The following is a 25,756-nucleotide window of genomic DNA, read 5'->3' on the forward strand; positions in this document are numbered from 1 at the left end:
GAACATTTTGAAATTGACCTTTCAATAATTCACTCACTTCCATTCTCAGACGCCATAGCAAACCATGCATATTTCTCGCCATGGCATCCATGGTTTCCATGAAGTGCTTGGAATCGACACTGATGAAATCCGCTTCTACTGGGCAATTGAGAGTGAAGACCAAGATGCCACTCAATACGCCTATCGCATTGTGGTGACAACCAATGCCACAGATCTTGAATCAAACAGCCCAGATATCTCCAAACTGGTTTGGGACTCTGAGCGCGTTGAGAGCAAGGAACAAAGAAACATCCCCTGCAAGCCCTCCAACGGCTTCCAATCTACCACCAGTCACTTTTGGAGAATCACAGTGTGGGATCAAAACAACAATGCCTACCATAGCTCGATAGGACATCTTTTCACGGCATACCCGCGGTCTCATCTTCTACCGCCTTACAGCATGAACCAGACATACATGCCTCACACCAGTCTGATTTTCAAGTCTTGGTTCGAAAATGAGGCAGATCGCTGGAAGGCAGTTTGGATCGGCGATGGAGGCGACAAACCCATCTATCTCAGGAAGTCCTTTGAGTTGGCGCGAAAACCAGCTCGGGCTATCTTGTTCGCATCGGGACTCGGCCATTTTAATATGTCGGTGAATGGACAGCCTGCTTCCGACCATCGACTCGACCCCGGTTGGACCAATTACCACCGCCGTGTCCAGTTTACGTCCTACGACGTGTCAGACCATCTTGATGCAGGGCAGAATGCCCTAGGTGTTCATCTGGGCAACGGCTTCTATGCTGGAGACAAGGGTGGTGATGATCACTTCTTCTGGCCCATGTACGAAGATAACACATACGTCCGGTACGGGAATGAACTTTGCTTCTTTGGTGAATTGCATCTTTTCTACGACGATGGCGAGCATACTGTTCTCATCTCCGATGCTTCTTGGAAAGTGAGGAAGAGCGCTACCACGCTGGCTAACATCTATGCCTCCGAGAACCATGATCGACGTCTCTACCCTTCAGGCTGGGACTCTGCCGGTTTCAATGATACTGAATGGGCGCCAGTTAAGCCTCTAACCGGCCCGAGAGGCCATATTTATTACCAGACACAGCCTCCAGTTGTTCTCCACGAAACCTTCGAGCCGGTAAACATTCACAGCCCCAAGAAGGGAGTTGTTTGTTATGACCTGGGTCAGAATGCATCTACCATGGTCAAAATCGAAGTCGAAGGTGCGGCGGGATCAGAGATTATTGTTCGATACTCTGAGACTGTTAGAGAAGACGGCACTGTTTTAATGCCCGATCCGCTGTTCAAGGAGTTCGAGACCGGGGTCTTTTCCAGAATCATCCTGTCTGGTACTGGCCAGCCTGAAATATGGACGCCAGACTTCAGTTTCACGAGTGCTAGATACATTCAAGTAGAGGGTGTCTCTTTGGATGCAGGTGACGGATTGCCCATCATTCGTTCTGCGGTTGGTCGTCATATTTCCTCGGCGGCTAGAAAGCTCGGGACTATGACAACCGATAAAGACGATGTCAACTCGCTGCTGAATGCCCTATATTGGTCATTTAGCAGCAATCTCTTCAGCTATCACACAGATTGCCCGCAAATCGAGAAGTTTGGTTGGCTTGAAGTCACACATCTGCTGGCTCCGGCTACACAATACATTCGCGACATGGAGAGCTTGTACACCAAAATTCTTGATGACATCTTGGACAGCCAGGAGCCTAGTGGTCTCGTGCCAACAATGGCACCCGAGATACGCTATATGTGTGGTCCTCTGCATGACACCATCACCTGGGGCTGTGCACTGTGTCTGCTTCCTGATATCCTGCGACAGTACTATGGGTCCACACACGTTATCCCAAAGGTGTACCCCGCTGCAGTTCGATATATGGAATACATGCAGACCAAAGAGCGCAAGGGTGGACTGATTGAGCATGGACTCGGCGACTGGGGTCGAAGAATCGCCTTCGGCAACAACCAAGCAAACATCGAGACAGCGGTCTACTACCGTTGCCTCCAGTGCGTTGAGATGATGGCACGCGAGCTCGGCAAACTTGAAGAAGCAGAGAGGTTCAAACAGTGGTCTGCTCGTATCTACGACACCTACAACCACCACCTCCTGGTGACCGATGACCCGTCGCGCCCCTATGTCTATTACACATCACTCGATAACTACCCAGAAAGGGACCGCGACGCAATCGCCCAAGCAATGGCTTTGCAATTTGGTCTTGTGCCCGCCAAGCACCACAGCGACGTGATGGCCGCTTTCTTGGATGATGTAGCCGATGGCAAAATCCGCGCTGGTGAAATCGGTCTACGCTTCCTCTTTAACACGCTGGCTGATGCGAAGCGTCCGGATCTTGTTCTGCAAATGGCAAGACAAGAGGAGCACCCGTCATACATGCGTTTTTTGCGCCGTGGAGAGACAACTCTGCTAGAGTTCTGGCAGGATGAATGTCGTAGCAAGTGCCACGACATGTTGGGTACAATCTACGAATGGTTCTATGCTGCTGTACTTGGGTTGAAACCTATTTCAGAGGCATACCGCACTTTTGAGGTTGATCCTCCTTACGAGTCTGAATTTAACCATGTTAAAGGATCCGTTGATTCTCCATATGGTTTGATTGCGATTGAGTTCTTGCGCACGGAAGATATTTCGATGAAATTGGACCTTCAGGTGCCATTTGGGACTACTGCTACTGTCAAGCTCCCGCTCGATATGAAGCAGGCTGAGGTTGGCTTTGGAAAAGGGGAAAGGAAACTCATCGACGGGACAGAGTTGGAGCTCAGTCATGGAATGTACACTGTATTTATTCAGCTATAGAGATCTTAGAATCATAAAGTTCTATTTCTAGACACACAACGAGCCATATCATATATAGTAACTGACACTTTTCTCCTCCTCAAGGCCACAAAACACCTCATCCACCAAAGTCATTCCCTTGCCAGACTGCAGTCAACCCCCTTGAAAATCCGCTCCTTGTTGCAAACCTCATAGTTTCGAAAACGTTTGCGCTCCCTGGTGCCGATTACCATGGATAGTTAAGGAATGCCAAGGCCAAATTAACCCTAACCCTCCTCTATTTTATAAACTTTCCTGTTAGAAGTGGTTTTCCAGACCTACCGTCCAGGGGCTATCATTCTATCAATCTTATTGACCTACTCCTATATGCCGCCTTATATCCCGAATGTCGCCATGTTTATTAACCCCCCCCAAATACCAACTAAAATGCCAAGACTCCACTCCCCCCGCTCCCCAACCTATGGGGTAACACCCAGCCGAGGCTTGTAGGCAACTATTATTGTCTTGGTCTTGAGCTAATTCAGATAGTACGGCTCAATACTTCGGGGAAAATCAGACCGAAGGTCTCCATTTTTTTGACTTCTAAATTTCGTTTTTCCCGTTGGGTGGCAAACCCTGTAGACCACGCAACACAAGCCCTCCCCTTCTTTTCGAAACTTAAAGCAAGCCAACAAGAGAAGACTAGATCGTTTAGGGTCTAGCTCCATTATTGCTTCGATCCCTATATAATATGCCTGGAGTATCCCCACGGGGTATACTGCCAGATTATGCCTGAACTGTGTCATCCTTTGGCTATTGTTTTAAAAGCGAATTTCTCATCACTTCCGACAATATGCCTAAACTTAAGACATTATTGACTGCCATGTTTCTGGCCACTGGAGGTCAGCATTGCACATCAGCATAGTTCCACAGAAAGGAGCCAGACATTAACATTCTATATTAGGTTTCCTCTTCGGCTATGACAGTGGTATCATCACATCAACCATCGGCCAAACTGAATTCATCAAATACTTCTCTGAGCCAAACGACAGCGTAACCGGCGGCATTGTCTCTTCATTCCAAGGCGGCGCCATCCTAGGCACAATCATCAACATCTTCACTGGTGATCGACTGGGCCGGAAGTGGTCTGTCTTTGTTGGCTCTTGTATATCATGCTTTGGGTGTGCATTACAGGCCGGTTCTATCAATCTGGTTATGCTAATTATCGGCCGCTTTATTGCCGGCGTTGCGGTCGGCATGCTTACTTCTGTTATCCCTATGTATGCTGGTGAGATCGCCGAGGCTTCTTCGCGTGGTATGATGTCCGGTCTGTTGCAGTGGATGTTAAGTTGGGGATTCCTTTGTGCTCAATGGCTGGGGTATGGGTGTTCTTTCAATGACACTGCCTTCCAGTGTAAGCGGACTCTTTTAATCCTGATGTTTAGCCCAAGTCGACTTTACCGCATATTATTTTTCTTCGCTTCATACTGATATATGCTTTCTAGGGCGCTTCCCTCTTGCTTTCCAATGTGTCCCCGGTCTGGCCCTAGCCAGCGGAGTCCTGTTCTTGAACGAATCCCCGCGTTGGTTGATGGAAAAGGATCGCCACGAGGAAGCTCTTGTTTCACTCCGAAACCTACACGGCGACGGTACACCAGAGACAGCACAGTACATTGAGTTGGAGTTGCAGGAGATACGAGAGACCATCCAGGCAGAGCGCTTGCACACAGCGATCACCTTGACTTCAATCCTGCGCAAACCCTCTTGGCGCCGCCGTCTTATCCTGGGCTGTGCCGTACAAGCCTTCGGTGTCTTATCCGGAATTAACGTGATCAATTACTACGGAACTCGCATCTATGCAACGCTTGGATTTGACACACAAATGTCTCTCATGATCATCGGAATCTCCGGTGCCCTATCCATTATATACTGCACTGGAGGTCTATGGGCGTTGGAGCGCGTGGGCCGTATCAAGCCTCTCATTTTCTCTGCTGCAGGAATGGCCGGCGCACTGGTTTGCAATGCTGCCATGTCCCAGCACTGGAATGATGGAAACCAGAACCAGCTCCGAGCTATGGTGGCTATGAACTTCGTGTTCAATTTCTTCTATACATTCGTCGGTATCATTTCTTGGGTTTATCCTGCCGAGATCTTCCCCGTCGATATTCGTAACCAGGGTAATTCGATCACCACATTCACCAACTGGACTCTCAACCTTGTGCTCGCCCAGGTCTCGCCAAATGCCTTGTCTTCAATTGGCTTCTCCTACTTCTATGTCTTCTTTGTCTTGAACCTGATTGCCATGCTTTGCTACATCTTCTTCTTCCCTGAGACACAAGGCAAGACTCTGGAGCAGATGGATTCCTTGTTTGGTGATGAGACGTTTGTGAGTGCTGAGAATGAGAAAAAGGAGATTGAGGCGGTCATGGTGGAGGATGTGAGCAAGTGATGCAGAAGGCTGTTCAAGATAGGCTGTACCTCCTTAGGATGATGTCTGAGTGTAAACTCAATACCTCCAATGTCGAGTTCTTCTTCGGTGCGGAACAGATGAACGAGAAGAAAAATCTTGATCTCTTGCCAAAATGCCTCTGTTTCTTGATCCGGTTCCTTGCAATACAGAATCAGCTCTCTCTCTCAAGACGGAGCATTAATCACTTCTACATGTGAAACCCTCGATATAATGAATGTGTTTTTCGGCGCCCTTTTCTAGTTGAAGACCCATTTTTTACATTCACAGTTGATCCTCCCTATACCTGAAAGCCTGTTTACACTTTGTAGAGTAACCGGCTATAAATATAATCCTAACTATTAAATCAATTATATCCCTTATTCAAATAGCTATCTTATAATATTAGAATCATACATGTTTTATATTGGTGATGTAGATATATATCTAGGTTTATGTTGTTAAAGTTGAAATATATACTTTGTGGGGTGTGTCGTGTGTGACACTGAGTAGCACAACTTATAGACTAGATCGGCCATTATGCTTTTTTTTTAATTCCTTTCCTCCACAACCTTAGTTGTACAAGAGTATTTTGAACTGTAGAGGTTTAAAAGCCCTGGTTTTCTGCTATCCACAAAGACCCCATAGAAAACCGTTCTGTCGCTCCTGACCGCCGAGCTCCGACCACCGCTATCAGAGCTCACTAATGTACAGGACACTTTCTTTTATCTCTGGCATTATGGATGGCACCCATCCCAAAAGATCAAGAGCTGGAGCCTGCGTCAACTGCCGGTAGGTTTTGGCTCGTCTATGATCGACATGATTTCGGCTAAATATAAAATTTCAGCGTACGCAAAAGACGGTGCAGTCCAGTAGGTGACGGGCGTGGTTGCAAATTATGCCGGTCTCTCTCCATTTCATGCGGTCTCGACAATCCTTGTGTTGTCTCCAGCCCTTCAAATGGTCCCCAAGAGACGGCTCTCCAAACCACTCGGGAGATATTTCATGATCTGGTTCGCCTTTACTTTCGTTTCATCCACAATGTCATTCATACCATGATCCATGAAGCAAGGTTTATGCAGCAATTTGATGAGGGCACAGCTTCCATGATGCATGTTTATGCTATGTGTGCACTCGCTGCTAGGTTTTCTGACAACCCCGTATTTCATGGAATCCCCCGCGGCTCGCGGGGAAAGATTTATATCTCCGAAGCTGTGAATCTCGCTCAACAGGCTATCATCACCCCAAGCCTGGAATCAGTGCAAGGCCTGATCTTGATTGGCTACTTCTACGGCGGAGAAGGTGACACGAAAGCAAAGCACGTGTATATTGGTATCGCTAGGTTACACGCAGAAACCTTGTCGCTCTGGGCTGTGCCCCAGGATTGCAGTCCCCTATGCCAGGAAGAATATCGTCGCACATTGCTTTCCGTGAATATTGGCAGTGCTTGGTCAGCAACGGATGTATCAATCGAACCTGTATCATTGAATCACGGCCCACAAGTCAAAATTCTCGAATTTGACGATGTGGCATTCCAAAGTCTCGACCCAGAACTGGTACAAGGAACATCACTTTTTCCTCCATCCACATACAATATGTGGGCTCTTATGGCAAAGACACTTGACATATTCAATAAGACTAGCCTGCTCCTGCAACGGTTGAGTCGAGGGTTGGTTAGTTTCGATAATTATTGCCAGGAGGCGGCTATACTGGAAGGCCGTCTTGATCAATGGGAGGAAACTCTACCCTCGAGTCTAACCTATACCACGGAAAACATTATGTGCTCTGTGAAGCAACGGCTTGGTCGGACATTCCTGGCAATGCATATTGGCTACCACCACTTTCGCCAAATGCTCTTTTTCCCCTTTCTCGACGCACACAGGGATAAATATACCATAAAGCTTGCAGAGAGCTTCGCTCAATGCAAACGAAGTGCAAATATCGTATCAGAAATTTTACAGCATAGCACAGACATCGAAGATTGCGATTTGAATTGTTTCATATATGGGCATATCGCTGTGATCAGCTCATGTGTTCACCTTCATACTCTACTCTTCGGTGATAACCCCGAATCGCTTTCCATCGCACGACAATGGCTACTCCTGAACTTCAAATACTTAATGGATATCAAATCATATTGGCCCGTGGTCGATCATTCCGTAAGACTTTTATCTTCAGCTTATTCCATAAAAGTACAACTAACCACATTAATAGGTGGCACGGCTTCGCGAGTTCCAGAATTGCTGCCGGGATTCCATATCAGACCCATTTGCGCTGGATAACTGGATGGCCCGTTTTCTGACCGAGCACTCTTCCTATCTCTCCGAGCGCCAAACAGCCACGTTTCAGCCCTCTGGGTTGGGTCCAGAGAGTACCACAGCGCGCAGTGTATCTGCAGACTCTCACGTGTCTGACGTAGAGACTGGTCTTGAGGTGAATGATCTATCCGATTTGCTATATGATCAACAAGTAACCAGCGAGGGTCTTGTCAATCATGCGATTGACTGGTTGCTTGAATGATCATTCCATAAGAAACATAAATAACCCGAACTATGCCACCTTAATCTAGTTCCATTAACACTATGCCAAGGACCAGCTATTATGGGAAGCGTAGCAATCATAGACATAATGGTAAGTATCGGGTGGGAGGAGATGAGGCAGAGATCAATGACCAATGTGGTGTTTGTCTGTAGTGAAGTCGTAGAAATAGCCCTATCCAAATGGACGGCTTACCGCATCAAACATGAGAAGCAAAGTTTGATAATCATATGTAATCTCGAAAAAGCACCGTCACCGTTTGAGTGTTACGTGTTGACCACTCTGGGCACTCTAAATGCCTCGCGTGACTATGTCTTACCAGAATTCTGAAGAATCAATCTTCCTTATTCCTTCTACTCTCTCCGGTTGACTCCAGTCTCCCTCTTTCTTTTTCATCCTTCCCCCTCTTCCCCCATACCCCTTTTGATCAGTCAGACATTTCTCCTTACATTGTACCACACCTTCAAGTTCTACTCTGTCGCTCAGGATGGAGCAAGATCAAGACAAAAGAATAATCCTTCAGCTTCTTCTTGAGGATCTGGATGATCTCGAGAACAGGCAGAAAGGAAAACAGGCGGCAGGAAAGGAAACGGACCTTGAAATTGCCATCGCGTGCTTGAGGGAGGATATTCGAACCACGCAGATTTCCATCGAGGACGAGATATTGGCGATTAGCACGACTACCGCAATTGTCACCGACCAAAAAATATTGGCAACTCTCCAACATCAGGAAAGAGTTGCCAATCAGGACCGCCAATTCGCCCTCTCTCTGAATAATGGGACCCGGACCTCCAATCACATTTCAAATCCCTCGGTGATAACCGAGATCACATCGCCAGACGACGATGACGACGCCGTTTCCATTGTCATGGGGGATCTCATGGGCCGGATGACTCTGAGTGACAAAGCATCTAACAACGGAGAAGGTCCCTCACGCATACATCCACCCCGAACAAGCAACCTTATGAGAGAGTGTGTGTCCTGCTTTACAAAAGTCAATGACATTATGTTCAAGGGTTCGTGCGGCCACGAGTTTTGCCGCGACTGCACGAGACAGATGTTCCTCGGTGCCATCAAAGACGAGGAGTTGTACCCACCTCGTTGTTGTGGAAATGTTATTCCACCTGGAGTTGCCTTGAGAATCCTTAGCTATGACGAGCTTCGACGCTTCAGTGAAAGAGCCCTCGAATGGACCGCGAAGGATCGTCTCTACTGCGCTGAGCCAACATGTTCAAAGTTCATTCCTCCGTTTGCCATTCAACACGAGCACGGCACTTGCCCCGAGTGTCATCGGCAAACTCATGTCCCATGCCGCTCCCTCGCCCATCCTCGTGTCGATTGCCCAATGGATGAGCCTCTTCATGCTGTACTGGAAATGGCCGATGCCGCGAAATGGAAGCGATGCTTCAACTGCCGGACTATGGTAGAGCTCCGCCACGGTTGCAATCATATGACCTGTCGGTAAGCAAGCAATTTCTCTTACAACAACATACATATTATAGTACATGAAGAAAAACTAATTATTGGCAGCTGCGGGCGCGAATTTTGCTATGTGTGTGGTTCGGTTTGGAAATCATGCCAGTGCCCGCTCTGGCACGAGCACAGGCTTGAGGAAATGGCCATCCAAGCGGTAGATGAGGAGGTTCCGGCCAATGCCAATATCCATGTCCGCCAAAACGCATTCAACCAGATAGTCGAGGACCTGCGGCAACACGAAGACAACGGATGCGAGCATCACAGGAACTCACAATGGGTTTGGCGTAACACTGGAAGTTTGCAGTGCGAGGTCGGTAACCACCAACTGCCTGAGTACATTTTTATGTGTAAGGGTTGTCGGATGCGGGCCTGTAACCGGTGCCGAAGACACAGATTGAGGTAGTTCTCTGCCCTTGCTTCTTGTCTGCAAGCCTGCTACGCTACAGGAAGAGGCTGAGTAGACAGCCGAAGGACAGCTGGAAGACATATGTTTGCCGTGGTTTCTGGTGACGGGGTTTCGGATTCATTCATTCATTCATTCATTCATACAAAGTTTACGTGGTGCCAGTGGAAGGGCGACTCTTGACTTCTTTGGATTTCTCTTCGAGTCTTAGTGCTCCTTAAGCAAATCATGCATCTAATGTTACGTTAAGGAAGGATATTCTACTCGCAGTTTAGGCGACCAGCGGAGATAATATTCACTTAAAGGTTTGTTATGTACAGACTTTTTGCAGTTTTCAATAAATTATCTTGTCAGTTTATTAGTGTGTACCTTCAAGTCGTACGCTATCCTACCCAGAATCAACTATGTAAGAGGGTCCAGTCGCAACCAAGCTGTCAAATTCATGAAGATCGATGGACTTCAAACGGTCATGGTAATGCGAACTAGCACCTATAATTATCATCCAACGATCCTCGGCAACCTTCTCTTGTCTTGTTTTAGTCAACACAGAACCGAATCACAACGACATCCCCAGGCTTCCTTGGGCGCTACTGTACGGCTTGGTTGCCTACGCCCTGGTTCTACCATCCCTTTGCAGCATTCATCAGTAATCACAGTTGCATGGAAATATCCGGCATCGCGTAGATACTCCCGAGTCTGAGTATCTCATTACTCTCCTTCGAAGAAATCATCACTGGCCTTAATCACACAAGCAACGCTACGGCTATCCGTCGTAGGCCACATTAATCATCAGAGTCGTCACCGCCTGCGTAGGGTCACTGGAAACATCATTTTGGCAACCACACGCCGTGAGGGACGGTCCCAATACTTAATGTGGCATAGACGGATAGCCGAACGTTGCTTGTATGATTAAGGACAGCCATGATTTCTACAGAGGGATGCAATGAGACACTCGGTCTCGGGGGCTTGCATGTAACGTCAGATACGTCCGTTGACTCACATGCCATTGCCATGTTAGACAGAACCTTCACAGCCGCTATTGGCTCTGGCCGAGACCGTCCATCAACTTTTTCAATGCAGGGTAGGCGAGTCGTTTCCGAATTTTAGTCAACACTGCACGCAGGCCCTTGGTCTTATATGTGTAGCAGTATTTGCCTTTTCTTTCTTTCGGTGTTTCGGGGGTTATGTGAGGTACTAGAAGCAAGTGCAGAATGGGGTAGAAATGTGGAAGGTCAAGTACGGATCCTATTTGTAAACCAGAAAGGAAGGATAAAATCTGATGTTCAAAGCTATGGAAAGATGGGGGATCTTATAGGGGTCGGAGTCCTGAATCATCGCTGTCCGCAGAGATTGCCATTCGTATTTTGTGGGTGTCTGCGTGGTCAAGTTGCTGATTTGGCCTGTTTGTATGTTTGTCCTAGTTTCACCTGAAACCGTCGGCATATTGCAGTACTCGATAGCTTTAAGAAGGCCATATCTAGCGAGAGATTATGTCCCAGGTGACACATTTGGTCGGCCGTAGGTGTATTAATCGACTCTTTGTTTATTATTAAGTAAAGGAGTGTGCCAGTAGTCAGATTGGACTAGTATTTAATGGGTTGTGTCTAATATTCAACTACGGAGTACCAAAAGATGGGTAGGCTTATGCTTCCTCTATACACAGAACACGTGTGGAACCAAAGGGTTTGTGCCCCTAGATAGCCCCTAGAATTGTTCAACATGTCTCTACACTCTGTTTGGGCATATGCAGCTTCCCATGCCGGATAATATTTCGTGGTGGTCTGCATGGCCTTTGCATTGCCTTGGGCGTGGCGTGTCCGTGCAAGACTGGCAGCCTGGAGGATTTATTGATCCAACATGTTTTGTAATTTATGTTTTGTAATCGAGGCTCCATATACATAATAATTGTTAGCAGAGCCGATATAGAAATATAGAGATTTGAACCCCGTTGATTCCAAGGACCCTGGCATCCACCGACATGGCGTAATTGCCTTACTGCCTGAGGCACCAATTCCCATGGATTTTAATATCACGTGTTAGCCCCGGCTCCAGCTTATCTCCGTGCTGACAAAACCTATCCCCGTGGAACCAGTTCGAATTCGCCAGCGCCTGCCTATTCGGGTCATATAAGTGGTTTTTGTCTTGTCGCGAGTTCTTTCCTCACGCGCTCTTTCTCTACAATCGCCTACCTAAAGACGATACAATGGACTCCCCAAAAGAGCTAACCGTCCACCACCATGGGACCGCGCATATCATCCAAGTTTCCGCCTCAGCAACACTACAAGACCTCTCCTCCGAGATAGAGCGCGTGCTGAACATCCCCATCGACAATCAAAAGCTCCTCATAGCCCCAAAGCCAGGAATGCAGAAAGCACCTTTCCCACCAACTCTCCTCTCCGCAATTCTCCAAACATCCTCCCCGAAATTCAAGATCACCCTCCTGGGCACCCCCGCCAAAGCAATCGCCGATCTGCACGAACAATCCGCCAGCGAACAGCGACGACAAGAATCACGAGCTGCCGCCCTAAGTGCCGCAAGACGCAACAAACAAACACCTTCCTCCAGCCGTAGCGGCGGCATCCACACCATCTCATCCTCAGCCAACAACTACACCTTCCACCGTCTCCTCCCACTATCCTACCTCCCCAACCCAGACCGCTCTCTCGACTTCCTGAAACGTCTCCGAGATGACCCAGGTATCCGCGCCGCCATGACTAAACACAAGTTCTCCGTACCGCTCTTGACGGAAATGAACCCTGCAGAACACACGACGAGCGAGTCGCGGACGCTAGGTCTGAACCGGAATAAAGGCGAGGTGATTGAGTTGCGTTTGCGAACGGACGCCTATGACGGATACCGTGATTACCGTACTATTCGAAAGACGCTTTGTCATGAGCTTGCGCATTGCGTGTTCGGGCCTCATGACCGCGACTTCTGGGATTTGACGTCGCAGATCGAGAAGGAGGTTGAGCGTGCCGATTGGAAGTCTGGTGGGAATCAGTTGTCTAGCCAGGAGTTTTATAATCCTGGTGATTGGGATAACGTTCAGGGTGCGGAGGAGTTTGATGAGTGTGGGTGGACCGGTGGGGAGTTTGTTCTCGGTGGATTACAAGGTGACTCGACTGGAGGTCGTGGTGGAGATGGCGCTTCTGGTGGGACGCTTTCTCGCAGGGAAATCATGGCGCGGGCTGCGGAGGAGAGGATGAAGAGGGAGAGTCAAGCCGGGAAGCAAGATGATGCTAAGTGATATAATGGCTGATCATTGGTGCACTATCTTTTTCATGATTTATGAGTTCTTGCTTTGGGCCTATACAGCCTCTGATACCATACTATTCGTTTGTAATTAACTCATTTCTGTACATTGCAGATGATATATTTTTGTCATCTAATTAGACTATCTCGGGATATTTACAACTGCTCGTTGACAAAGAGACCGGCCATACCCTGTCCAGTTCCAATACACATGGAAGTGACCAAAACCTTACTCTTTGTCCGGCGAGCCTCGCTCAGAATGGTCGCGATTTGACGCGCACCTGTTGCGCCGAGCGGGTGACCAATGGCAATAGCACCGCCACGAGGGTTGACCTTAGCGTGGTCAAGACCAAGGTTCTTAACACAGTAGACCGCCATGGAGGCGAAAGCCTCGTTGATCTCGTAGATATCGATATCATTCTTATCAAGCTGGAACTTGCTCAGCAGCTTGGGGATAGCGGCAGTTGGGCCGATACCCATAACGCGAGGGGGCACACCGGCAACGGTAGCGCCGCAGAACTTAGCAAGGATAGGCTGGTTCAGCTCAATAGCCTTGGAGCGGCGCATGAGCAGAACAGAAGCGGCACCATCGGTAACCTGGCTGGAGTTTCCACCAGTAGACTTGTCACCGAACTGGGGGAACGCAGGGCGAATCTTGGAAAGCGACTCGAAAGTCGTACCGGGACGAATCCCATCATCACGGGACAGAGTCACCTCCTTAACCTCGCCAGTCTTGGGGTCCTTAACCTTGACGGCGATAGGAGCAATCTCGTCATCGAGCCAGCCATTCTTCTGGGCAAACTCAGCACGACGGAACGACTCAGCAGCATATCGGTCCTGCTGTTCGCGGGGGATATCGAAGTCCTTGCCGATGTTCTCGGAAGTCTGACCCATGGGCTGCATGCAGTCGGTGGCTTCCTGGTTGCGCAGGACCTCCTCGTTGAATGGCTTCTCCAGTCGGTCGCCAGCGGCAGACATCAGCTCGGCACCCATAGCGACACCGATGTCGATGGCTCCCAACTGGATCTGGTTCGCGATATCCTGTACGGCCTTCAGTCCAGATGAGCAGAAGCGGTTCACTGTTGAGGCACCGGCGGTGTGGGGGATGCCGGCGGCAAGAGCTGCGGCGCGGACCATGTAGGCGGCTTTGACTTCGTTGACCTGTCCTTAGGGTTAGAATATCCCATCTATGGATTTGTAGAGTAGGGGAAAGAGATTAAACATACGTTTCCGAGGCAGACATCCTCGATCAGAGCAGGGTCAATCTGTGACTTGGCCAGAGTCTCCTTCAACAGGGCATAGAGCATGTAGTCCAATTCTGTGTCCTTGAATCCGCCCTTACGCGCCTTGGTCAGGGGTGTACGGATTGCTAGGGTGATGACCACATCGTCGGGGTTCTTTTGTGTACTACGTTCGCTTGTTAAACCCATAAAGCACAAATAGGCTCCTCTGAGGACTTACATAGCAGCGAGGCCGTTGGTGGCGCCGGGCTTGAGGTGGCTCAGGAGCGAGCTTAGACGATCTGCGGCCATGATGTATGAAGGTGGAGAGACTGCACAGATTATATAGTCAGCTTTCTGCTCTTATTCGCTTCTTCAGCTTATCTTTGTTCAAGATGCCGACTATTGGCATGGAAGTTTTCGGTGTTAATGCGGGGAAGCTTCCATGTGCGGAGATTTGGGCAAGGAAAGTGAAAACAAATAAATCAAGCACTAGGGGCAGAAGAACTTACAAATTGTACAGAAGTAGGAGAGTGACAAGAAACAAAATAAGCAAAAAAGGAAGAGGTGGTGAGGAGTTAATAAAAGAAGTATGGGGAGAAGAGAAGATCTCCGCTTCGACCGAAACTGCCGAGGTTCATTTCGCCTATCAGGTTATCCGGTCGGTAGGTACCAGGTACTTCTAATTTAGCGTATCATCCCTCTCTGCAAGAAGTACCTAGTACATCAACTAGGCTATTTCTAGTTCTATGGACTTGTCCTTTCGAGATGCCTAGGTAACTGTCGGGTTGTCAAGTGTCAATCGCGTTGAATCTTGGAATAAATCATTCATTTCCTATTTTATGGATAGGACTACCTCATTCTTATGAGAATAAGTCTCACACTCCTTATCGAAGTATTCAAATGCACGATGTCCGTGGCAGACTCACATGCAGGCCTTTCAATACCGTACGAAAATCTGATAGCGACCTGGTTGGAACTAGGGGTTTCAGTCACATTTCGGATGCCATATCACTCTGCAGGCTAAGAGACTTAGTGTAGGAAGAGACAAAGACAAGTAGAGCAGGTGAGGTAGCTTCTTTCGTAAGAGGGCGTTTCAACGCCTCTGTGATTGTGCTCGAGTACGTCGAGTTGTCCGTGCTTGGGTGTGATACAGTCTGCTGCTTGTTCGGTCGAGGCGTCGTCGCTCAGGTTAATTATCATCAGTCCTACTGATGTGCCGATAGTATATGTATGTACACTGGAGCGATAGCTAGCTCAACAATTATGCTCAAATGATAAATTAATGCATTGTTATATAGAATGATAAGAAATAGCTTCCTAAGTATCACTAATATGTACCCACCATTATCTCTCTGCGCATCCAATCCTCAAATCTTCCCTCATGGGCTTTGGGGTCAGTGTCTTCCCAGTTGTAAGAACCAGTGTGATAATTCAAAATCTCGAAATACCTTCAAATGATAAGCTCGAATGAATACGCCGCAGACTGGGAAAATACATACATTTTGGTCTTCCATTGATCCGTTGTCATTTCTGAATCTAATAAAGACCAGTCAATTTGTTTGTCACACTCGGGTTCGTCATTTAAGTCCGAATAGGTCGAAACATGTGGATGGGTCAGGGCATCCGCCGCTGTGGTTCTCTTCTCTGGGTCTATATCAAGCATTTTCTCCAAGAGATCAATGGCTAGCAAAGTCAGTACCATCAGATGTAGATAAATCAGAAGCAACTTGATGTCAATGAAGATTTTGATGGGCATACCTTCAGAGTCAACATCTCCTAGGGTAGCTCTAAGTGACTTGGATTCTGCTTCAGGTAGCGAGTTCACAAAATTCATCGTCTAGAACTTGTAGTCAGCATCTTCTCTTCCATATCTAACTGAACCGCGCAGAATTTAGTCATACAATGTCACTGTACACGGCCTCCATGATCTCTTTGGGTGGTTTCCCAAACATCTCAGTGATCAGTTTGAAATGATGCACATTGTCTGTGCCCGGTAAGAGGACTTTCCCTAGGAGCATCTCTGCCAGAATGCAACCAGTGCTCCAGATATCCACTGCATAGCTGTATCTTTGCCAAGTCAACATGATTTCTGGAGCTCGGTAGTATCGTGTGGAGACATAGCCAGTCATCTGATGATCTTGTTCTCGAGCTAGACCAAAGTCACAAATCTTCAAGTCGCAGTTTTCTTTGATCAGAATGTTGCTAGGTTTGAGATCACGATGGATCACACCAGCAGAATGGATGAATTTTAATCCTCGCTGGTATAGTCAGTCACACTGGCATTTTCCAGGTCACTCGGGCACACATACCAGCAGTTGGTAAGTGAAGAACTGGATGAACTTGTTATCCAATGGCTTCGATCTTGATTGGATCAATTCGTGAAGGTCTGTCATGCAACAGTCCATCACAAGATAACTGTATTGCCAACCGTTTAGTATAATTGAATCCGAAAATAAAGAAGTGATTCACGTACAGATCTTCCGCTGGTGAGATGAAGATATCTGTGATGTTGATTAACTGTAGGCGGTTAGTATTCACGTTCATACTTTATCTCTTTTTCCGCACATGCATTATCATGTTTTAGATGGTTCATCAAATGAACCTCGCGATACGTGCGCTTGACCCGGGCAGCGCCATCAAAAGGATTCCCTATTTTCTTTATAGCAACCGTTCGGTTGGCCTTTGAATCATGCGCTGAGCTGATACTGGCTGTTAGTGGTCTTACAGTACGAAGAGAATACATATGAGGGGATATACCAGATCACTCCAAAGGCACCCACACTTCGTGCTTGTAAGTCTGTATACCTCTCGGTAGTTTGAAGAGCAGTGCCCATGATCTTATGTGTGACGAATGTAGCCATGATTCCAACAGCGCATATGTTGAAGAAGGGGTGAACTGCCAGAATAGTAGAAGAATGGGGGACAATGGATCCCCGATATACTATAATTAGGTGCCTTCCAAGGTTCCAAGGTTGTTCTACCCAGGCCTAGGCCATGTTGTGGTTACGTCATACACGTGGATATGCCCATGTGGTTGGCCATTTGGCCGATTGTATATCTTGATTTTTTGATTTCCACATACCATGGATGTGCACGGATTGAGCCGGTTATTATAGCCGATCCAAATAAGGCCTTATCAGCCGATCCCTCTCCACAGTATGTTGAGCCAGTTAAGGTATATATATACAAGTAGTGGACGTCACTTAGCTTGATTCCTATCAATGTAGATTCTCTTTCGCAATTGCGTCAATCACGTTCCAGGAGATTGAATGGGGGGGGGGGGGATAAAGCCCGATCTTTGCCTTTGAGCTTCCTTTAACATGGTCGGTGTAAATTGACAATGCCATTCGCATATAAAGCATTGTCGGAGGGTTACATTGCAGCAGTCTTTTCTAGAAGTATTGCAAGTAATGAAACCAAACCCTTGGTATTTCAATTAGATCATAATCTCATTGTACCACAAAGTCGCAGCCAAGCCCAAACCTAAAGCCAAACTCCAAACACCATAACAGAAAGTTTCCCGAGCCAGTAAAGTCCACCCATTCATCCATATCCGTTATCCATGATGTTCTGAGCGGATCAGAGTAACTGATGGTGTCCAGAATCCTCGTTGCTAATTACACTACCCACATCAGACCATGCCGGAGTAGCCAGACCACCAACAGATCGCCCATCAAAGTCACTTAGAGTGTCATCTGACGTTCCATCCTCGAATCCTCCGACATGGCTGAAGCTTCCGGTGGTAGAAGGGGCGGCCGAAATATCATGGTGAGACTGGACACTCTCATGGCCGAAACCATCTAGCTCAGCGAGATGATCGTGTTCATAGGTTTCGTTGCTTGGCGCATCAGGGTGCGCATAATATACCTGCTCGTGGTCCTCTGTGTGGCTGGAGCCAGATACAGACAAGGGAGAGTTGGGAGAAAATGGATCAAGTAAGGTATTCCCCTCGGGTACTTCAGACCGAGGCGTGAACTGAACAATAGATTCCGAACGGTGATTCGAGGGAGCGTACGAGGGGATGTCGACATGAAGCTGATTCCGACCCAGCGTAGTCGAAGACTCGGCCTCGATTTGCTTGGCACCTCGCCGGAGAGGCTCCGAAGTGCCCAAGTCCATTCCCGTAGAGTTAGCAGTAAATTCTTCGTTGTTTTGAACATCGTATTCGTCGTCTTTTTGTTTACGTAGGTTGCCCTCCTCGTCGACAAGAGTATCAAAGCTATTATGAGGCTGGCTGGGCTGACTGGTCTTTCGTCGTGATTCAAGGAGCGTTCCTCGTCGCATAATCTCCGCACGAGCAATCCGTCTGCGTTCTTCGGCAATTTCGCCAGTCTCCTCGGTCATAGAAATGTCTTGCCTCGCCGCTATGTCTTGAGGTTGGATCTCATCGCCGAGGTTGTGCAGAGCTACGGCGATCTTGCGCCGCGAGGTGGTCACCCATTGTTGAAACTGCGGCGATTCATACACGGCGATTCCGGCTGCTACAAGCACAGAAACAGTAATGATGATTCCTGCATGAGAGGTCAGCCTCATCCTCAACATAGTGGGGAACTGATAAGACCGAGTACACCGCCCGGATGATCCGGGAAGAATGTAGAGGTTCAAGGGAACTAGAAGACCATACCTTTTGCAAGTGGTGCTGGCATGGTGGACCTGAATGTTGTACTTGTGTCTTTCTTTCCAAATGGTTTCACTACTCACCTTCGTCATCTATGGAGCGGGACAAGATGATTCGGTGATGCCTGCACCTTATCCTTACATCGATGCATGTGACCCGCCAAGCCCTTATCACCGGCCCTAAATACACACCGCTTTGGGCAAAGTTCCCCGCGCGTCAAAGTGATGGACGTGATTGCAAGCTCTCATCTTTTGACTCAATTGTACAATTGAACTTGAGTGATACCATCATGTCTCGCCAACCTTCGCAGGCCCAACGGCCATTGTCCCTCACCGAGGAGCTTGAGAAATTGGAGCAGTCCATCACCCTTACAATGCAAGGTAAGGTAAAAAAGTAAACAAAACAGTCCAGCAGTCCGCTCATCGTCATATATCCATGCAGAGATCGACCACAATTTCAGCCAAGCTCATCGGATAGTAACTACGAGTATATTGCCTCTGGTAGAGCAGTATACCGAGCATTCCCGAGATGTCTGGGAAGGTTCCAAGGTCAGCACCACCAGCATATACAGCCATAAACAGCTTTGTTAACTCCATATAGTTCTGGAAGCAATTCTTCGAAGCGAGTGCCAATGTATCTCTATCCGGCTATGAAGAAAGAAACACCGACGAAGAAACGACGCAAGACCCAACAGCCACGGAGGAAGACTTGTCCGCCGACATAACCCAAAGCACCAGCCTCGACGATACCATGTCCCACGAGACGCCCTCTTCCCATCGTCACGAAACACCCAGTCGCGACCAAGTAGACGACCTTGATCTAACAGATCTCGCAATCTCTTCCCACAGCACTCCGCGTGCGCCAGGCCACCATCACCAGCAGGTCGAGGAAGACATGACAACCTCCTCAATGGAGTACTCGTCCTCATACGAGAACCTAAGAAGACAAGTCAACGAATCCGAACCCCCATTCGACCTCCCAGACTCTTCGACCCTCCCGTCCACACCAGGCCGCCAGCTCTTCTTCCCACGCGGCGTCTCCGCCACAACCCCGATGTCCTCACCATTCCTCCCGCCCGCGTCGCAGCCATCCACCCAAGACCGTCGATACCAGAAGACTTCAGACCCGGTACTGCACCAAATGCTCGACAAGACATACCGGGTGCAAGCCACGCCGCTCAGAAAGGGATTCCGCGACGTGGGCGGCGGTACGAACACTCGACCAAAGTTCAATATCACCCCAAAGCCCGCCGAGTCTACCTCCAAGTATGGATATGACGACTCGCCGATTTCCAGTCCAGAACCAGAGGCACCACAACTCCACTCGGAGATTTTCTCGTCACCCATCAAAGGTGTCAACGATACACCAGGCACGAACCGCAAGCGACGGACTAGCAGCAATCGCATGCGCGGTATCCCCAGGCCTGGCATGAGTGTTTTGACACCTGCTAAGAAGCCTGCGGGTAAGTCGGCTATGTGGGATAGCGACGACGATCTGGATTACGATGATGATGAGGATCTTGGGCCGAGTCCTCCTAAGACAATGCAATTCCACATTCCGCAAAGCCGGCTGATGAGGACGCCTGGTAAGACTTGTTCCATTTGTTTTCTTTTTAATACTACATTCATGCTAACTTTCTTCGCCTTGATAGCAAGAGAGGCTTCTAAGCGCATCGTGACCGATTTGCTGGCTACGGCTGGAGCTGGGGACATTACAGATGACTTTGGCGACGACCAAAGTCCAAGTGTGATCAGCCGTATGGAGCGCCTGGAAGATGAAACATTCTAAGTTGGCAATCAAATAAATAAGGCTGAAAACAGGTTCTTATTGTTGATCTAGCTGGCATTTCATTTTCCTATGCATTACGTGCGGAATTGCCCATATCACAACACCCAAATACCCGAATACTACTATGACGTCATTATCAAATGACAGTATTTTAATAGATTCATTTCCATTAAAGAGGAGAGAAAAAGAGATAGAGAGGACACAGCCTATAGTATTATCATACACGTAGACACAGTAAACAAATGTCACTTTTGGGGACAGAGAGAACCCTTGAGACATGAACAAGAAGAACGCTTAAGAAATCGTAGGATATGTACGGGCGATGAAGGCCAAGCAAGCAACATCACCGCCCTGTCCCGTCTGTCATCGTTATCCAACAGAGAATTCGGGCTCTCAAGAGAAAATAGAAAGAAAGTGGGCAGTGATGTCTCTGCAACGGACTTCGATCAATGGCGGTCGGTTGTGGGGGGTGGACAAGAACGAAAGGAGTTATATCTAGGAGCTCTTCTTGTTGTCCTTGGACTCGGTGTCCTTATTCTCCGTCTTGGAGTCATCGTCACTCTCCTCAGACTTCTCCTCCTTCGCTTCAGCACCAGCAGCCTGCTGCTTCTCGTGGTGATCATAGAGAGACTGGTGCTTAGAGCTCAAGCGCTCCTCCTCAGCAGCAACCATATCCTTCCAGAGATCGCCCTGGTTAGGCGCTCCACCCTGGTGAACAGGCTGCTCCTCCTCAACAGGCTCAACCTTATTCTTAGCCGCATCGGCCTTCTTCTTGGAGTCAAGCAATCCCCGACCACGACGCTGATCCGAGATCTCAAAAGCAGCAGAAGCACAAAGCACACCCAGCGTGAGACCCTGTGCATACACACGAGCCTGGACAAGCTTCTGCTGTCCACTGAGACCAGGGATGCGACTGACCAGCGCGAAAGAGCCAACCATCGAGGCAACCCAGGTGGCGGTGATGATCTTGTATTTCTCGCGGCGGGCGAAGGCAGCGGCGCGGTCGGTGAAGCTCAGACCGCGAATCTGTTCGGCGTGGAGACGCTCCTCGCGATTCTCGTACCATTTGTATGCGGCATTTTGCTCGTTCTCGTACTCGCGCGAGGCGTGGTCGGCCGCAATGATACCGGTGAATGTACCGGAGGAGGTCACCAGGAAGGCCTTCATCGGTAGGGTTAGGTTGCGGATTGTGTGGTAGCGACGTGAAGCAAGTAGGACTCCTGCTAGGCCGCCGGCGAGACCGAGGAGGCCGCCGACTGTGCCGCCTTTGAGGACGGAGCTATTGGGATTGCGTCAGTATGGGCTGATCATGGGAATTGGAGGGTGCAGTAGGCATTGCGTACCTGTAGTGAGCTTCTTCCTGTTCTTTAGTAAGAATCTTCATTGTGTGAGATAGTGTATTTCTTTAACTTGAAATAAAAGAAGCTTGGAAGAGGGTGAAACGTCCGATATAAAACCAGAAAAGCAAAGGCCGGATCGCATGACGTGGGATCGCGGGATCTGCTCTTTTTCCGGCGTTGGCCTCCGGCCATCTCTCGGTCTTGCACGGAACTAACTTGCCGACTTTTGGTGTTTGGAGGTTTTTGTCTATAGATTGCTGACATATTTGGAGTTGAATTGCATTTACTTTGATTGTTTCCATATGAATTTGCATTTGATAAAGTTTCTGCTCTTATTCCACTCGGAATGTGAAGGTGACACACTCCCAAATCCCTATTCAATCCCCGGTTGATCCCGAAACGCCCAAACACCGCAAAAAAAATATCTCACGTAACGGAGCTGGCCGATGCCAGGTTGGAAAAAGAAAAATTTACAGGTGCCGAATCTACCGACGAGAAGCCTTGCGTGCCGCAGCCTGGCGGGCTTGCATCTTGCGGAAACGGTCCTCGCCACTGGAACCCAAGGGACGCGCAAACTGAGTCTCGCGCACAGCTGTCTGGCGCGGAACCACAGTGTAACTGACATTCGTACGGTCGACACGAGCACGGTTGAGAAGGCGGGGAGGGAGAATCTCGCGAGCGCGGTCTTCGGCTTGAATCTCCTCAGCGGTGGGAGGAGCACGCCGGACAACCTTTCTATATGGGTGTTAGTGGGTGATAGGGGGCTTGTGCAGCAATGAACGTACGTAGGATCATAATCGGCCTCCTGGTAGACGCGCTTCGAATAATCGTCACTGCGCTGGAGAATTGGTCGTGTCCATTCCGCGAGCAATTTTTCTGCCATTTCCTTGATGCGACGCTCGGTGCGCTTGCTTTTAGTGTAGAAGACAACCACTTTTCCAATGCCACTGGCAATCAAAGCATCCTTGTTGATAGGAAGCTTGGTAATGGCGGTCAATAGGTCACGCTGGATGTTGTATGCGGGCATTGCGCCATCGTCGAGAGGCTCGAGGAAGAATCGAACGGCTTCCAATAAGTTGATCTCTGGGTCGACCAAGGCGCTGGTGTATTGGTTGCGATTGAGGAGCATGATGACTTCGGGGAGGAGCTTGAGCTTGTGCATAGCTGGTTTTCCTTCTTGGCGGTTGATCGCATCCATTTGCGCTGCGTGGGTCATGCGCTTGCGCATATCCTCGATTTCAGCATCTGCCATAGATTCCAAATCCTAATGGTACAGTCAGTAAACGTAGGTGAGTACGTATCACCAGGCGCAACACATACAATGCCATCCTGCTTGCGGAAACGTCTCTTCGCCGGCTTCTTCATCGCCTCGTCCATAGCACGGTCGAGGGCTCGGCGACGTCCTGATGATTGAAACCCAGTTAGTACAAACTGTGTGGGGCGGAAAACCAGGTGCTAGTAAAGAGCAGAACATACGGGTCTCCGGGTCAAGAGTCTCCTCATCTACCTCGGGCTTATCCTCGCGCTGCTTGCGCTCACGTCGGCGAGATGAGCCTCCTTCGTCGCCTCCCTCGTCAGCTCGACGGCTCTTCTTCTCGCGGCGACCTTCCTTCCTGCGCGGACGGCTCTCGCCATCTTCGGTGCGCTTGCGCTTGTGACGGCCAATGAGTTTCAAGTTATCTTCATCAATGGCAAGTTGTGGGCGGTCCTCGACGTCAACATTCTCTGGATCGAAGTTGTCAAATTGTGCCTCGTCAACCTCGGACAAAAGAGACTCGTCGTCTGAAAGCTTGTCATCATCATCTTCGTCGTCGTCTGCGGCGTGTAGCTCGTCATCCACGTCCTCGGTGAGTTCTTTGGCCTCGGCGGTAGGGTTATTGAAGTTCTCGCCCTCTTTGTCGTCACCAGCAACCGGGGTTGCGACTCGCTCGGGTTCCGGAGAGGCGGCGGGCGAGACAGCCGTGTGGTCCGGTGAAGCAGACATGGCGGTTCAAATGGCAGCAAATGTAATAGGATAGATTAAGAATAAAGATTCAAAGGTGCACAGATCAGTTAGGGGTATCGCAAACAAGTCACGGTACGTTATCTGCCTGAGTGATCCCGATGCCGCTCCGCAAAATCAATCGGTGCACTGCAGGTTTGAGCAATGCAGGTGAGATGTAGAGGTAGGAGTTAGAGGGAGAAGCACAGCACAAGCTTCTCTCAAAATTAAATCGATAGAATGCAAGTGGATAGTGAGAGGGGAGGTAGTGAAGGCAAAACCTCAAGAAGTGAAGGAGAGCGGTGGTCTGTGCTCCCGTGATTTATTTCTCCAGTCCGACTTGGTGACCTCGCAACACTCAACTCTCACAACATCTATTATCTGAACCCTCTTTCATTCTTAATTCTCCATCACACTCAAAATGTTTGCCCCAGGTATGCTCACAGTTCCATGCCTCTTTGCTCCACCAAACTCGAGCTGACGATATGATTCTGTTTAGGCCAAGAACAGATCTCCAAGGAAGAGATCAAGGTCAGCATCACACCATGACCGCTGTCTCAAGTGGCGTCTGATACTAATATATTTTACAGGCTGGTGAGATCGAGGCCAGCCAGACCGTCCAGATGGCTCTTGCCGGTGGTTTCCTCCTCTACCTGTGTAAGTCAAGTATCTGGTCCACAAAGCCTTGAAGAAGCAGACAACCCGAAACGAGTCAGAAGATTTCAGTGGATCGAAAACTAACATGGTCATCTCATACAGCTCCCTTTGCCGTTGACTTCGTCCGCAAGTTCCTTTAAGCCGGTTGACCCGTCTTCCGCTCCTCTTTCTTGCCCTTCCCGGACTGTAATCGACGAATCGCTGGTTATGATTTCGCGATGACATGCAGGAGAACTGGATAATTGATTTTTCCCCCCTGGCATAACTTTTTTTCCCCAGCCGCAATTGGTCAAGATCGAGCATGGACATCTAATCTATGGAAAGCTCTTGAAGCTCATCTACTATACCTTTTGGGCCTGTTGGGTAGTGTCGGTTGGGTGGTGTATTACTATTGTGCATATGCTTGTTGTCAATTATGTTTTATGGGATATACAGCAAATCAACATAAGAAATTGCAATATATCGGTTCCACAGAAACAGGAATCTGGGTCTTGCTAGCTTGTGGTAACAGTAACGAGTCAACATGACAGAGCGGAGGAGCAGTTGGTGTTATATTTGGCATGAAACTATTTCACATACTCAGTCTGCCACAGTATCATTGTCAATCTATTGCGGTTCTCTCTTTGCATGACAGCCTGTACTTGGATCGGCCACTTCGAAACGGGTTGAGTTATCTCGGTGGGACTAGCTATAAACGATACCATATGCCTCTCGAAGAAGATGATATAAGTTTGTCCCTCGTATCAGCGCAATGAATGCTTATCTCGGTATTTCTGCATAACATACTATGTACGTTTGAAGGTACAATCACTGAACTGTAGCTAGTTTTACAGTAGTAGACTCGGTGGTACCAGATATATAAGAAGTTGTGTAACCATTAGAAGATGTGCTTAGTCTATGTAGCACGGAGTATCTTCGGGTTGGCAAAGTATATTGGTCTCCTTATTCGGCCCGTAGTTGAACAACTTGTCTAGAACTTGGGTTTGAAAGGTGCAATACCTATATGCATGGATCCAGCATCCCTTGTATTCGGGCCGGACTCTGCTACGTATATTACGCAACGGTTTCACAAGATTGTGCTCTACTAATAAAAACGAGGATGGAGATGGAGCAAAAGACTGAGGTAAAAGAGCAAGTAAAAAAGAAATAATAATCGAGACCGAGAACGATCGACAGGCCAACCCAACGTGGAAAGAGCAAAAATGAGAGAATGCCCCTGGACGTTAGCTAATTCCAGGTAGCTAACGCCAAAGGGCAT

General features: G+C 48.5%; 11 protein-coding genes across 11 annotated transcripts; 7 read left to right on the forward strand and 4 right to left on the reverse strand.

Annotated features, from left to right (window-relative positions):
• Positions 1 to 64: 64 nt before the first annotated feature.
• On the forward strand, positions 65 to 2,818 carry N7455_006328 (uncharacterized protein; the record flags this gene model as incomplete). Its single annotated transcript, XM_040959178.2, has 1 exon — positions 65 to 2,818. The coding sequence occupies one exon, from the start codon at positions 65 to 67 to the stop codon at positions 2,816 to 2,818; it is 2,754 nt and encodes a 917-aa protein (XP_040810286.2).
• A 748-nt stretch (positions 2,819 to 3,566) lies between these two features.
• Positions 3,567 to 5,329, forward strand: N7455_006329 (sugar porter family MFS transporter). Its single transcript, XM_040959215.2, has 3 exons — positions 3,567 to 3,678; positions 3,741 to 4,190; positions 4,282 to 5,329. Exons 1-3 carry the CDS (start codon positions 3,630 to 3,632, stop codon positions 5,223 to 5,225), a joined length of 1,443 nt encoding a protein of 480 aa, XP_040810289.2. The 5' UTR covers positions 3,567 to 3,629; the 3' UTR covers positions 5,226 to 5,329.
• Positions 5,330 to 6,277: 948 nt separating this feature from the next.
• On the forward strand, positions 6,278 to 7,742 carry N7455_006330 (putative C6 transcription factor; the record flags this gene model as incomplete). Its single annotated transcript, XM_040959214.2, has 2 exons — positions 6,278 to 7,381; positions 7,437 to 7,742. 2 exons carry the CDS (start codon positions 6,278 to 6,280, stop codon positions 7,740 to 7,742), a joined length of 1,410 nt encoding a protein of 469 aa, XP_040810288.2.
• Positions 7,743 to 8,140: 398 nt separating this feature from the next.
• N7455_006331 (Rcat domain-containing protein) lies at positions 8,141 to 9,634 on the forward strand (the record flags this gene model as incomplete). Its single annotated transcript, XM_065605327.1, is given in 3 exon segments — positions 8,141 to 9,221; positions 9,291 to 9,569; positions 9,589 to 9,634. 3 exon segments carry the CDS (start codon positions 8,248 to 8,250, stop codon positions 9,632 to 9,634), a joined length of 1,299 nt encoding a protein of 432 aa, XP_065461181.1. The 5' UTR covers positions 8,141 to 8,247.
• A 2,208-nt stretch (positions 9,635 to 11,842) lies between these two features.
• Positions 11,843 to 12,886, forward strand: N7455_006332 (putative zinc metalloproteinase; the record flags this gene model as incomplete). Its single annotated transcript, XM_040959256.1, has 1 exon — positions 11,843 to 12,886. One exon carries the CDS (start codon positions 11,843 to 11,845, stop codon positions 12,884 to 12,886), a length of 1,044 nt encoding a protein of 347 aa, XP_040810317.1.
• Positions 12,887 to 13,047: 161 nt separating this feature from the next.
• Positions 13,048 to 16,975, reverse strand: kat1 (putative 3-ketoacyl-CoA ketothiolase (Kat1); the record flags this gene model as incomplete). The annotated part of the gene is made up of 11 exons (XM_065605328.1): positions 13,048 to 14,052; positions 14,118 to 14,298; positions 14,353 to 14,443; positions 15,453 to 15,562; positions 15,614 to 15,797; positions 15,873 to 15,951; positions 16,016 to 16,372; positions 16,424 to 16,529; positions 16,588 to 16,631; positions 16,684 to 16,813; positions 16,872 to 16,975. 11 exons carry the CDS (start codon positions 16,973 to 16,975, stop codon positions 13,048 to 13,050), a joined length of 2,391 nt encoding a protein of 796 aa, XP_065461182.1.
• A 585-nt stretch (positions 16,976 to 17,560) lies between these two features.
• N7455_006334 (uncharacterized protein) lies at positions 17,561 to 18,826 on the reverse strand. The gene is made up of 2 exons (XM_040959180.2): positions 18,739 to 18,826; positions 17,561 to 18,625 (listed from the first exon to the last, which is right to left on the reverse strand). The coding sequence occupies exons 1-2, from the start codon at positions 18,758 to 18,760 to the stop codon at positions 17,694 to 17,696; spliced, it is 954 nt and encodes a 317-aa protein (XP_040810343.2). The 5' UTR covers positions 18,761 to 18,826; the 3' UTR covers positions 17,561 to 17,693.
• A 195-nt stretch (positions 18,827 to 19,021) lies between these two features.
• N7455_006335 (DASH complex subunit ASK1) lies at positions 19,022 to 20,520 on the forward strand (the record flags this gene model as incomplete). The annotated part of the gene is made up of 4 exons (XM_040959219.2): positions 19,022 to 19,112; positions 19,174 to 19,280; positions 19,333 to 20,317; positions 20,384 to 20,520. The coding sequence occupies 4 exons, from the start codon at positions 19,022 to 19,024 to the stop codon at positions 20,518 to 20,520; spliced, it is 1,320 nt and encodes a 439-aa protein (XP_040810311.2).
• Positions 20,521 to 21,015: 495 nt separating this feature from the next.
• On the reverse strand, positions 21,016 to 21,904 carry N7455_006336 (HIG1 domain-containing protein; the record flags this gene model as incomplete). Its single annotated transcript, XM_040959268.2, has 2 exons — positions 21,016 to 21,799; positions 21,864 to 21,904. 2 exons carry the CDS (start codon positions 21,902 to 21,904, stop codon positions 21,016 to 21,018), a joined length of 825 nt encoding a protein of 274 aa, XP_040810299.2.
• Positions 21,905 to 22,345: 441 nt separating this feature from the next.
• On the reverse strand, positions 22,346 to 23,844 carry N7455_006337 (transcription factor SPN1; the record flags this gene model as incomplete). Its single annotated transcript, XM_040959242.2, has 4 exons — positions 22,346 to 22,595; positions 22,646 to 23,124; positions 23,181 to 23,263; positions 23,337 to 23,844. The coding sequence occupies 4 exons, from the start codon at positions 23,842 to 23,844 to the stop codon at positions 22,346 to 22,348; spliced, it is 1,320 nt and encodes a 439-aa protein (XP_040810344.2).
• A 353-nt stretch (positions 23,845 to 24,197) lies between these two features.
• N7455_006338 (uncharacterized protein) lies at positions 24,198 to 25,058 on the forward strand. Its single transcript, XM_040959270.2, has 4 exons — positions 24,198 to 24,275; positions 24,341 to 24,372; positions 24,432 to 24,498; positions 24,601 to 25,058. The coding sequence occupies exons 1-4, from the start codon at positions 24,263 to 24,265 to the stop codon at positions 24,636 to 24,638; spliced, it is 150 nt and encodes a 49-aa protein (XP_040810314.1). The 5' UTR covers positions 24,198 to 24,262; the 3' UTR covers positions 24,639 to 25,058.
• The last annotated feature ends 698 nt before the right edge of the window (positions 25,059 to 25,756 follow it).

The sequence above is a fragment of the Penicillium solitum genome (genome assembly GCF_028829755.1).
Source record: "Penicillium solitum strain IBT 25940 chromosome Unknown utg000004l_segment0_segment0, whole genome shotgun sequence".
Classification (NCBI taxonomy): Eukaryota; Fungi; Ascomycota; class Eurotiomycetes; order Eurotiales; family Aspergillaceae; genus Penicillium; species Penicillium solitum.

Bases quoted from the DNA above. Each gene is read 5' to 3' on its own strand.
- N7455_006329 (XM_040959215.2), top strand. From the start codon at position 3,630: ATGCCTAAACTTAAGACATTATTGACTGCCATGTTTCTGGCCACTGGA. The intron at 3,679-3,740 runs GTCAGCATTGCA...ATTCTATATTAG, and splicing joins CATGTTTCTGGCCACTGGAG to GTTTCCTCTTCGGCTATGAC. The intron at 4,191-4,281 runs GTAAGCGGACTC...TATGCTTTCTAG, and splicing joins CAATGACACTGCCTTCCAGT to GGCGCTTCCCTCTTGCTTTC.
- N7455_006334 (XM_040959180.2), bottom strand. From the start codon at position 18,760: ATGCCAGCACCACTTGCAAAAG. The intron at 18,626-18,738 runs GTATGGTCTTCT...CCTCTCATGCAG, and splicing joins GCCAGCACCACTTGCAAAAG to GAATCATCATTACTGTTTCT.
- N7455_006338 (XM_040959270.2), top strand. The intron at 24,373-24,431 runs GTCAGCATCACA...TATATTTTACAG, and splicing joins TCTCCAAGGAAGAGATCAAG to GCTGGTGAGATCGAGGCCAG. The intron at 24,499-24,600 runs GTAAGTCAAGTA...CATCTCATACAG, and splicing joins TGGTTTCCTCCTCTACCTGT to CTCCCTTTGCCGTTGACTTC.